Here is a 12,878-nt window from a genome sequence, read left to right as displayed (position 1 = left end):
TCCTCACCTCCATTTTACCCCTGCGGCCCCACATGGGGGCAAGCTGATAGGGAAGTCCATGTGGCACCAGAGGTGAAGTTCAAACTACACAAAATCTTAGCCTGTGAGTGTGAACACTCACCCAGTTCCACCTAGCAGCATAAAACCCAGGCCCACTCACCTTTGTTTTGCTGAAGCCATTTTTGGACTAGCTTAAGTATCTGAAATGCTCTTCTAGAAAGTCTCAATATGTGAGTAATATATTTCTTTCTACCTCATGGTGCATGTGTGGCATCATCAGTCATGATAGTAAACCAGTTTGGGGTGGGTAGGGGTCCATCATGCCTCTGTGAAGTGATCACAGCGCTTTGCATTTCACACTGGGTTGGTGACCAGGAAATTTTTCTTTCTTTTTTTTAAAGATTTTATTTATTTGAAAAAAAATTAAAAAAATTAAAGATTTTATTTATTTGTTCATGAGAAACACACACACACACAGAGAGAGAGAGAGGCAGAGACACAGGCAGAGGGAGAAGCAGGCTCCATGCAGGGAGCCTGATGTGAGACTCGATCCCGGGTCTCCAGGATCTCGTCCTGGACTGAAGACAGCGATAAACCGCTGAGCCACCCGGGCTGCCCTTTTTTTGTTTGTTTTTTTTTAAAGATTTTATTTATTTATTCATGAGAGACACAGAGAGAGAGAGAGAGGCAGAGACAGGCAGAGGGAGAAGCAGGCTTACTGCAGGGAGCCCAGTGTGGGACTCGATTCCAGGACCCTGGGATCATGCCCTGAGCCGGAGGCAGACATTCAACCGCTGAGCCACCCAGGTGTTAAGGTGGGTGTATGACACTGATTTGGCCAGTCAGAGTGCTGCACCTCCTTGACCACAGTGATTGTTTCCATGACAGCTACATAATCCTTCTCGAGCTAACGAGTATAATAGATGGGTGCCTTACTGGAACTGAGAAAGAGGTTCCTTCCAGCAGGGGCTGCTAAGTTGGTGGCCACCTTTGCCTCCACAGTGAGAGAAACAACATGACAACGAAGTGATACAAAAGAAAGTGAAGTTAAGAGAAATTGTTAGTGATAACATTTGAGCACCTACACCCAGCCATTCCTGAAGTTCTACCCAATGATATTTCACATATGTGAGCCTAATAAATTCTTTTACTTATTTATTTTCTTAAAACAGCTTGATTTGGATTTTGGTCTATTGTTGTTCGCCAAAAACTCTTGACTAACACTTGCTAAAGTGGAATTATCAATCCTTGGATCTTCTTGCATCTATCTCCCCCAGAACCAACTCAAAGGGAGAGATCAAATCATTGTGTTAGGCAAATATTTGAACCAGTCAAGGTTCTTTCAATTGCAAGTGAGAGAAACCCAATTCAATTGACTTCTGCATAGAAGTATATCCTAAGGTTTTTAGATTATCTGCTGGCTTGCTATAAGGTTATGGTTGGAGAACATTTGGTGTTTTTTCTATCTTTTCATTCTTCCTTTTTCTTTCTTCTTCCTCCTTTTCTTTTACTTTAGGGGAGCAAAAAAGTCTCTTGAGGAGGGGAGGAACAATTGTGGTTCAACTTGGTTGGTGTGAGACCCTTAGATTTACTCTGGTATGCACTGTGGGGTCTTCTGACCAGGGTTTGGGGTGGGTAGGCCCTGAGGTCTGGTCTGGCATCCCTCTGTTAACTGCATCTCAAGATCTTTTCACGTGATCTCTCCTTGTGCGTCAATTTGGGCTTCCTCACAGCATGGTGGCTTCAGGGCCGTTGAACAGCTTACATTCCTAAAGGCTTTAGGAGCAAATATTTCAAGAGAACCAAGTAGAAGCTATACAATCTTTTCTGACATAACCTTAAAGATGATTAGGCATCATTTCCACTACTTTCTACCAGTTACAATCAAATCGCTAAGGTTGTTCTAGATTCAAGAAAAGGGATATAGACCCCACTTTTCCATGGGAGGAGTATCAAGGTCATGTGAGATGAGGGAGATAATTGCAGGTGACTTGGATGATACCATTTGCCACAATAACTAAAGACATATTCGATTACAAATTGTAATGTCAAGTTACTGATTTACAGTAGGAGACCTACCTTTCCACTAACCCCAATATTCAGACCTGACAAAAACACCATTCTCTTCATATTAGGATATGGTATAATATAGTGTCAGGATGTTGCTGGGTGAGAATGGAATCAGCACAGAGGCTTGGCTAGCCTTTAAGATGGGGCCGAGGTTTGCAGCATTATTTACAACAAGCAAGATACTGAAACAATCAGTGTCCATGCATAGATGAATGGATACAGATGTGATATATATATATATATATATATAGATATAGATATAGATATATAGTGAAATGTTACTCAGCCATACAGAGAAATGAAATCTTGCCATTTTTGACAACATGAATGAACATAGAAGGTATTAGGCTAAGTGAAATAGGTCAGACAGAAAAAAGACAATAAATACCATGATTTCACTAACATGTGGAATCTAGAAACAAACAGAAAGTTTCATAGAGAATAGGTGGTTGCTAGAGGGGTGAAGAGGGGGGATGGGTGAGACAGGTGAAGGGGATTAAGAGGCACAAACTTCTAACTATTAAAGAAATAAGTCACAGGGAAGAAAAGTGCAGCACAAGGAAAATAGTCAATCATATTGTCATAACTTTGCATAGTGACAGGTGGTAACTACACATATCGAGGTAAACATTTCTTGATGTATATAAATGTTGAATCATTATGTTGTATACCTGAAACTAATGCAATCCTGTATGCCAACTGTACTTCAATTAAAAAAGAAAAGACGGGGCTAAGATTGATCAAATTTATGCCTTATTCCAAATGGTGCATATTTCTCTAGGGATCAGAGCACTTGTGTGTTTACATAATTTGTGTCTTCAGTGGACAATGCTGGACAAACACCACCTGATTGTTTTTTCTTGGTTCTCCTTTTCTAGATTCTATAGATCATCTTCCTTCTGTAACACAATTAAGTTACACTTTCTTTGTTTCTCAATCACATCTTCCTTAGACTATATTTTTCTTGACTAGATGAAGACATCTTGCAAGATAATTATTTACAGGCCACTTACTGGCCCAGGTAAAGGTACTTACATCAACAACTGGATTGGCCCATGACAGTTCTCCCTCAGAGGGAAACCTGATTTCCAAGCTCTGGGACATATCAGCGTAATAACTCGTAATAACTGTGTTTGTGTTCATAGCCTTTGTGTGCTCATTCATTTGGATTGGATTCATTTGGATTTTCCCTAATAAAAGTGAAGGAGCTCCTCATGTATTTAAGTCTTAATTAATTAATTAATTAAGTCTTAATTAATTATAATGAACGCCACATTTGAGGGGAATGTTATTTTTACTTCCTTTGTGTTTTTTTTTCCATTATGTTACGGCTAAAACAACAATCATAACTTTACATATCAGATACTTTTACAAAATGCAACCTAGTTAAGCACTTTAACACTTTGCAGCCTGGCTCCTCTACTTCTGCATTCTTTTTTTTTTTGGTTTTGTTTTATTAAGATTTTATTTATTTATTCATGAAAGACACAGAGAGAGACAGAGACAGAGACAGAGACAGAGAGAGAGAGAGAAGCAGGCTCCATGCAGGGAGCCCGATGTGGGACTGGATCCCGGGACTCCGGGATCACACCCCGGGCTGGAGGCGGTGCTAAACCGCTGAGCCATCCAGGGATCCCCGGTTTTGTTTTGTTTTAAGATTTATTTAATCATGAGAGACAGAGGCAGAGACTTAGGCAGGGAGAGAAGCAGGCTCCCCGTGGGGATCCCATGCGGGGCTCCACCCCAAGAGCCGGGGATCACCCCTGAGCCGGAGCCGGGTGCTCAACCACTGAGCCACCCAGGCCTCCTTCTTATCTTTAAGATAAGGGTAATACAAACGGGTAATGCAGCACTTGGTAAGTTTTTAAAGGCTAAATCCACTTAAGGGCTTGGCTCCACGACCAGCGCATAAAAGCGCTCAGCGGAGGGAGCTTTCCGTCCAGCTCCCAAACCGTGTCCAGGTCCGCCGCAGACGAGGCGGTGACCGCGCGCTGGAAAATGCCCGCAGCAGCCCCGCCCGCACAGCCGCCGCCGCGGGTCGCGGGCCTCCGGGGAGGGGGCGCGGCCGGGGCTCCCCGCAGCCTCCGCCTCCTCCGCCTCCTCCTCCTCCGCCGCCGCCCGCGGCCGCCGCCAGGGGGCGCGCTCCGACCCCGGCCGGCCCGGCGGCGGGGCCCCGGCGCGGCGAGCGCGGACTCGGGGCGGCGGCGCGGGGCGGCCCGGCGGGGGGCGGGGGCCCGGAGGCCGCGGCGGGGCGGGCGGGAGGGGGCGCTGCGGGGCCGGCGGGGCGGGGCGCGGCGCGGCGCGGAGGAAGTGCCGTCTTGGCCGCCGCCACCGCCTCGGGCCGCCGCGGGGCCGCCTCCGCCACGCGGGCCGCGATGTCGGCCGGGCCCGGGCGCGACGACGCGGGGGCCGGGGGCGCGCGGCGGCCGCGGGAGACGGCGGAGCAGGAGCTGCAGCGGCGCCGGGAGCAGAAGCGGCGGCGGCACGACGCGCAGCAGCTGCAGCAGCTCAAGCACCTGGAGTCCTTGTGAGTCCGCGCCGCCCCGCGCTCCGCCAGGTGTGGGGGCGGGGAGGCCGGGGCGCCGGGTGCCCGGGTCCCCGCGGGCCGCGCCTCGGAGGGGCGGGGAGGGGGAGGGGCGGGAACGGGGGGGGGAGGGCCCGAGCCCGCGGCAGGTGCAGTGAGCGCCGCCGCCCTGCGCCTTCCCGGGGCCCGGGTGGCGGGGCCGACGGTGGGGCCGACGGTGGGGCCGACGGTGAGGCCGACGGTGAGGCCGACGGTGGGGCCCACGGTGAGGCCGACGGTGGGGCCGACGGTGAGGCCGACGGTGGGGCCGACGGTGAGGCCGACGGTGGGGCCGACGGTGGGGCCGACGGTGGGGCCGACGGTGGGGCCGACGGTGGGGCCGACGGTGGGGCCGACGGTGGGGCCGACGGTGGGGCCGACGGTGGGGCCGACGGTGGGGCCGACGGTGAGGCCGACGGTGGGGCCGACGGTGAGGCCGCTGAAGCCGCGTTCGCCTCCTCTGCGGCCAGGGGTGGGGGGGTGCAGGGGAGACCCCGCGGCCGTCGGGGCGTGCAGGGGCTGCAGCGAGGCCAGGGGCAGCTCCACGGGCCTGCGGACCGAGGGGCCCCGGTGGGGGCAGGGCGGGTGGGACGGGCCGCACCCCGGGTGGGAGGCGGATTGCCGGCCTTCCAGGGCCCCTCTTTGGCGTCCCCGGGGTCCCGTTTCAGGCATTGGCACTACCTACGGGAAGGTGTAAGGGAACGTCCTTAGAGGGTTCAGACTCTTTGTCATCAACCCGGGAGCTTCGCCTGCTGGAGGCCGGCCGGCTCTTTTCAGTGTGAGCCTTGAGCCATCAACTACCTTCTTCTAAATTTGTGAAAACAGTTGTGAATGGACTTTTTTTTTTTTTTTTTTTTTTTTTTTATTGCTAGTAGTAGATTTCAAAGTGTGTAGTTCTATCACATTCCTTTTCATCTTGGCAATCAGTTACATATTTTTCAGGAATTTGGATTTCTGTTTGATTGGCCATATGTTGTTTTTGTACAACTCTTGCAGCTCAAAGGATGTATTACTGGATTATTGGATTCATAGACCGTACTACCAAACTCCCTTTGGTGTCAGTGCCTGAGCCCTGGCATCGGTATTTTAAATGGATGGCTGCAGATGAACTGCACCGTTTCCTCAGCTTATGCGGATTTCCATCACTCTGCTAGGTTATGCCACCACTTTGTGTTAGAAAATATTGGGGCAGCCCTGGTGGCTCAGCGGTTTAGCACCGTCTTTAACCCAGAGCATGATCCTGGAGACCCTAGATCAAGTCCCACATCGGGCTCTGTGCATGGAGCCTGCTTCTCCCTCTGCCTGTGTCTCTGCGTCTCTCTGTGTGTCTCTGATGAATAAATAAACATTTTTAAAAAGGATAATATTGCAAGCATTTGCTTTGGGAAACCCCTGTACCACACCTAAGAAGTTAAGTCTATTCGTGCCTAGTTGTTTACTATGTAGTCTTCACTGGGCAGATCCTCCTCTATCTGCCCAGAAAAGCTTTAGATTAGAGACTCATGGCATATGTCATTTACCACCTGTTAGGTTGCTTTCTTCCACTTCTGTTGCTTCAGATCTTGAGGCTGGTTGCTCCAGTCTTGGGGTTCTTTTTTTTTTTTTTCCTTTTTTTTAAAAAGATTTTATTTATCTATTCATGAGAGACAGAGAGAGAGAGGCAGGTTCCACACAGGGAGCCCGATGTGGGACTTGATCCCGGTCGATCCCGGGTCTCCAGGATCATGCCCTGGGCTGAAGGCGGTGCTAAACCGCTGAGCCACCCGAGCTGCCCTAGTCTTGAGGTTCTTGAGAGCATGGACTCGTCTTCAACAGAAGGGACAGCAGCCAGCATTGTGAAGTGTGTGATGTGACATATTCACCCATGGGGAAATGGAGGCTCTGGGGGATTAAGTAAATTGCCCAAAGTACACATATGAGATGAGAATCATAATTCAAACCAAAGGTTTTTGCCTCCAAAGCGCATGAGGTTTCTACCCTGCCTTGCCTCACCTTGTCAGGATTCACATTAACATACATACATTTATTTATTTAAAGGTTTTATTTATTTCTTCATGAGAGACACAAAGAGAGGCAAAGACACAGGCAGAGGGAGAAGCAGGCTCCATGCAGGGAGCCCGATGTGGGACTCCATCCCAGGACCCCAGGGTCACACCTTGAGCCAGAGGCAGATGCTCAACCGCTGAGCCACCCAGGTGTCCCTAACATCGATTTAGAACTGAAAAATAATCCTGCTAGAATTTGGGGTCTTCTACTCGAAGAAGATAGAACGTCTCCTTTTATCAGGACAACTATTTAAAAACTTCATGTCACTTCTGAGAGCAGTTTTCATTTTATATGTTTTCTGATTTTAACTAGTCATATGCCGTTCTTCCTTCTAGTACTTAGCAACGTGCCTGGCACAATAATTGACTGGTTGCTTCTGCAAGGAGTAAGTTTTTACGTGGAACCTTTAATATTACCTGAATATCAAATTTAGTTTTACCTATTATACCTGTTCCTTTTTCGTGAGAGGAAAATACCAAGTTCAGGGCTAGACCAAACAGGTTGTATTCTTGAAACAATTACAGAAGTAGCATTGATTGTTCAGACAGAAATCTAGCATATACAACTCTAGAGCAGATATGAACTCCTAATAGCATATATTTGACTCCATTTTTCTTACTCCCAAGTTATATTTAGTTTTTCTTTCAGAGCTATATTAAGCTGGGCTTATACCAACAGAGCTGTAATGTAGTTACCACTGATTTCATTTTTCTTTTGCAATTAAAAAGCATTTTGCAGGCTCATGCATGTAGATGTGAGTAGAATGAAAAACAAAGATCTCTTCTATTTATAATCCTTAGTGCCTCTCCCTAGAGGCAAGCATATAACTAGTTTCTTTGCTCTCCTTGTAGAGGTACCTAAAAGGTGTGTGTGTATGTGGCCATATATAGTCTCCTTCTCCCCCCTCCCCACCCCACACACAAATAGAAGCTTACCAAATACATTGTTTTGCTCTCTATTCCCTCCCCCCACCCTTTTTTAAAATTTAAAACTATTATGGAAATTGTCCCATTTCAATATCTAATTCACTTTTTAAGGATTTATTAATGTCTATCTGTTGATAAAAGTAATACATTTTCGTTATAGAAAACCTAATTAATCACCCTTGCTTCACCATCTGGGTGCAGCAGTGTTGAAGCTCTCACATTTCCATGTTTCTGGAGTCTCTTCACATTTTTAAGCCAGTTGCTATGCCCAGATGTCCTCAGTAAAATGTTCTTTGTAGGGATGTTGAACGGACCCATGATGTTTGCTTATCATGTTTTTTTCATTCTTATTTTCCTTTATGGTTTCCTAGGCATTCACAGTTAAAAGCCAAATAAACACCCACGTGGTGTATGTTATAGCTAGAAGTGTGTTACTACTGACAAGTGAACATGAGCATTTGGAACTAATTTTCCAGATTTGGAAACTAGAAGCCTTTTGGGGCAGTTCCGGCAGAGTGATGGGAAGGGAAAATGAATGGGGAGCATAGGGATGATGTGTATGTTCCCGTAGGAGCCTTGGGGGTCTGAGAGCTCAAAGGGAAAGTACATTCCCACCCATCATACATCTGCTTCCTCTAGCCGTGTTCTTTACTGAATGCTGCCTGTGGTCCAGGCACCGTGCAGGGGTCCTAGACCCCGAGTCCAGCAAGGTCCAAAGTACACAGGGCTGTCAGAGAGCCGAGGGGCAGACAGCTGGCTCATTCTGCGGGCAGGGTGGGTGGGTGAGCAGGATTTGAACTGGGAGCTGCGGGGAAATGGGAGAGGAAGCCTCTAAGACAGATCACCTTCACCTCCTTCCCCTGCAACAGGCCCTTCCCTCCAGCTTTGCTCCTGCCCCTCTGTGCTGCCCCCAACCAAGTCAGTACAAATTTCTCCACCTGCCACCACCCCACCCCCATGAGCCTCTTCAATGTTGAATAAGTAGAAGGTGTATCAGGTAAACAACCTGACAACTATGACAGTTTGGAACCGTGATCAGCTCATAGGTTTTCTTCCCTCTCATTTCCCCTGCAGTCTCTTGCTTTATCTTCTTCACAAGTAAAAATCACCATGTTCAGACACCTGGTTATTACTTCAGGGAATTTCAGTTCTAGATCGCCACAGGAAGTGATGCAGCATCAGGTTATTTATAGGTGATCCCCGACTGCTGGGCATATTTTATCAACTGCTTTATTTTTATTTTTATTTTTTAAAGATTTATTTATTTATTCATGAGAGACACAGAGAGAGAGGCAGAGACAAAGGCAGAGGGAGAAGCAGGCTCCAGGTAGGGAGCCCGATGTGGGACTCCAGGATCACGCCCTCCCCTCAACTGCTTTAGATATAATGTAGTTTTAAGGTTTTACTAAAAGCATCCTCTTTGTTTTGGCCTGCAAATGCTTTTTGCTCACTAAAACGTATTATGTTCTTGTTAATGTTTTTAATGACGTCTTTTCTTTTCTAGCTATGAAAAACCTCCTCCTGGGCTTATCAAGGTCAGTGTGAAGTTTGTGCCTTTGGTTATTCTCTTAGACGAATTTGACTCGGTGCTCAGACTCAGTAACTTGTTACGAACACCTGTTGCATAAGGTTTGAACATCCTTTTATGATAACGCCGCTCCACCCTGCGGATTCCAGTCGGTTCATACACTTTGGGCTGGTCCAGCCTGTGCTTTTGTAGAAGTGTCCTCAGCCCTGTGTCTGTCCCTAAGAACTGGGGCCCGCACATTCCTCAGTGATCAGTCCCCTTCTCCCTCCCTCCCTCTCTTGCTGTGGCTGCATCTTCCCATATTTGTGCTCCTCCTCTGACTTGCTGCTGGCTTCCCGAGTGTCATCAGCTCAGAACAGTAGTCTGAGGGGACTGGAAGGTCCTCTGGTCCAGCCCCTGGTGCAGGGCACCCCACTGTCTCACAGCAGCACCTGCCCCCAGTGTCCATCCAGTCTCTCTGCGGGAGGGAGACCTAGAGGGCTTGGTAGAGGCCAGGACAGCCTTCTTGCTCACGTTCACTGAGAGGAAAAGATTGTTATAAAACTCTTCTTTTGTATAAATTTAATGTTTATAGGAACTGCAATCAGTAGCTTAAAAAAATAACACCTTAATTGTGTAACGAAGTTATTTGGTGGTGAAAGCACATTTCATAAATACAGCATGTGTGAGATTGTACAACATGACTGGTCTCCAAGGGATAATAATCTTTTTAAATTTAACATGTTATTCTCATCATTTCAGGAAATCTTGTTTAATTCTATACTTTGCCTCATTGCACAAGGCTTTTAAGTTAATAGAAAAGTTTGTGGTCTGAATCTAATTTTTGTGATCTAGAATCAGGATTTGGAGCTCACAGATCATTCCTATGTGAATAATACTAGTAATATTTCTCTAAGAATAGCTCTGTCATGTTCCTGATATAGTTCTTCTGGTACATTTATTTCTCGTTTTTCTGTCAGGTATAATTGATCTTTCTTGTATTTGAGAGGGTAACTTAGGATGACATGGGTGTGTCCAGCCCCTGAGAAAGCCAGGCAGTGCTGTGTTCAGAAGCAGGTGGGAGAGAATTTCTGTGCTTTTTTGCCAAGTTGTGTACACGCTGTTTCCTTTTTTAGGAAGATGAGACGAAGCCAGAAGACTGTATACCAGATGTACCAGGCAATGAACATGCCAGGGAATTTCTGGCTCACGCTCCAACGAAAGGACTTTGGATGCCACTGGGGAAAGAAGTCAAAGTTATGCAGTGTGAGCATGGGAGAGTTTCAAGTAACACTCCTCAATACACGCAAGTTATACAGAGCGTGTTTACTTCTTTTTTGTTGTGTTGTTTTAATTTGTTCTCAGTGCAGCCCTGTTAAGTCAAAGTATGATCCCTGTTTTACAGTTCAGGAAGCTGACCTGCATGTGTTAGTAAGTGGTCCAAGGTAAGAGGTAGAGCAGAGCTTTGATTCTAGGGCTTCTGACTCCAAGGGCAGTGGTCTTCCATAGAAACATAGCTACCTTTGGAGTTCACTCTTTGGTAATATCCAGTAATAGGATATTCTGTTGTAGAAATGCCATGAGGGACAAGAGATGTATTGGAGGGCAGGTACCTTTGGGTCTTGCATCATTTGCCCCCCACCAGTGGTGTTAAGGTTCCATCCATGTAACCTGAGAGGAGCTGTGGGCCCCAGAGGGTGGGTCCAGAACAGATGGGCTGTGCATGCACACCCCCACCCCACCAGGGCTCCAGCACTTTTCCTCTAGCATAGGATGGTATTTGAAGAAAGGATACTGCTGCCTTTTAAAGACGTTTGTACAGAGATTCTTTATACACATAATTAAAATAGTTCCCAGTCTCTTTTTCTTCCATTTCCACTTATAGCTCTTTTACTTGGTTATTATGATATTGTCTTCATCTGTCTAAGATCACACTTACATTGCATTGATTTTTCAGGTTTAGGTGTTATTTGTTGACATTGTATGTCAGCATTGTATGGATGATGAGAATTTAGCTCTTTGCTGGTCTTACCACACATGTGTACACTTACTATATCACATCTTCCCCAAAATGGTTTTTTTATAATTTGGTTAGATAAGCCTTTGATGTTTTATTATGATTATATTCAAAGCTGAGTCATCTAGTCAACTCATTACTTTCCTTTCATGCATCTTTAAGAATTCCCTCCTTCCCCCTGGATTAACAGTTGTCTGGTTTTTGTGTGTGTGTGTGTGTGTGTGTGTGTGTGTGTGTGTTGTTTTGTTGTTATTGTTTTTAGTTTCCATGTACTGATTTCTTACTCAACTTCAAATTGGTCTGAAGGTTGAATCTTAAGACCTTCAAAAGTATTCTCTTAATTTCACCCTTCTGAAAATGGTTGCTCTCATGCTTATAATCCAGGGATTTCCCTTGACTTTGTGTTTTGAATTGAATGTTTGTGTCCCTCCACAAATTCATTGTTGAAGCCCTAATCCCCAGTGGGATGGTATTTGGAGATGGGGTCTTTGGGTAGTGATTAGGATTAGATGAAGTAATGAGGTGGCTCTGATGATGTGATTAGTGCCCTTTAAGAAGAGACCAGAGAGCTTGCTCTCTCTCCATTGGGTAAGGACATACCATGGGAGGACACAGCTGTCTGCAAGCCAGGAGACTAATCTTTAGAAACCAAGAAACCAACTCTGTTGGCACCCAGATCTTAAATATCCAGTGTCTAGCACTGTGAGAAAATAAATTCCTGTTGTGTAATTGATCCAGTCTGTATTTTGTTAGGGGAAGTCTGAACTAAGATAGGATCATTCTGCAGTTTCCCTTAGCTTCTTTCCTACATTGAATCTACTGTTTCCTGTACGTGAGCCATCTTCTTTGTTGTGATAATCTCTTATGGTGGAGCCAAGACCATTAAATTGGGAAAGGACAGTCTTTTCAAAAAAAAAAAAAAACAAAAACGGATATCCCCATGTAAAGAATGAAGTTGGGCCCTTATCTAATACCATGTGCAAAATTTAAGTGGATCAAAGACTTAAATAAATGTAAGACCTAAAACTATAAAATCTCTTAGAAGAAAACATAGTACAAAGCTGCAGAAAGTTGGATTTGGCAGTGATTTCTTGGATAAAACACCAAAGGTACAGGCAATAAAAAAAATGAACAGATTTGACTTCATGAAAATTTCAAAATTTTGTGAATAAAAACATTATCAATAGTGTAATAAGACAGGTTAAGGAATGGGAGAAAATATTTGTAATTCATATCTGATAAGGGATTATATTTAGAATACATAGAGACCTCCTAAAAACAATGAAGAAACAAAACGTGATTAAAATTTGGCAAAGGATTTTTTTTGTTTGTTTTTTATTTATTTATGATAGTCACACACAGAGAGAGAGAGAGAGAGAGAGAGAGAGAGGGGCAGAGAGACACAGGCAGAGGGAGAAGCAGGCTCCATGCACCGGGAGCCTGACGTGGGATTCGATCCCAGGTCTCCAGGATCGCGCCCTGGGCCAAAGGCAGGCGCTAAACCGCTGCGCCACCCAGGGATCCCTGGCAAAGGATTTGAATAGACATTTCTCTAAAGAGGATCTAGTAAGCTCATGAAAAGATTCTCAGTGTCAATCATCATTAGGGAAATACAAACCAAATCTACAGTGAAATACCACCTTATACCCATTAGGATGACTACTATCAAAAAATCAGAAAATAACAAATGTTGGCACATGTGCAATGCCTTCAAGCTTCCCAGGAGGTCAGAATTTTTGAAAGTCTTCT

At 45.9% G+C, this 12,878-nt stretch overlaps 1 protein-coding gene across 4 annotated transcripts in view; it reads left to right on the top strand.

Moving 5' to 3' along the window:
* Nucleotides 1–4,370: 4,370 nt before the first annotated feature.
* LOC112935388 (retinitis pigmentosa 9 protein-like) overlaps nucleotides 4,371–12,878 on the top strand; it is a 32,749-nt gene continuing 24,241 nt past the window's right edge. For all 4 annotated transcript variants that reach the window (XR_012002748.1, XR_012002749.1, XR_012002750.1 and 1 more), the window contains exons 1-3: nucleotides 4,371–4,597; nucleotides 9,110–9,140; nucleotides 10,249–10,378. Coding sequence is in view for 1 of the 4 variants with exons in the window: in XM_072764699.1 (XP_072620800.1) it covers nucleotides 4,446–4,597; nucleotides 9,110–9,140; nucleotides 10,249–10,378 (313 nt within the window). In the remaining 3 variants the exon portion in view is untranslated. The remainder of the gene's footprint in view (nucleotides 4,598–9,109; nucleotides 9,141–10,248; nucleotides 10,379–12,878) is intronic.

The sequence above is a fragment of the Vulpes vulpes genome, chromosome 7 (assembly GCF_048418805.1).
Source record: "Vulpes vulpes isolate BD-2025 chromosome 7, VulVul3, whole genome shotgun sequence".
NCBI lineage: Eukaryota > Metazoa > Chordata > Mammalia > Carnivora > Canidae > Vulpes > Vulpes vulpes.
The sequence above is the reverse complement of the archived record's forward strand: the minus strand, read 5'-3'. Positions and strand labels throughout refer to the sequence as shown.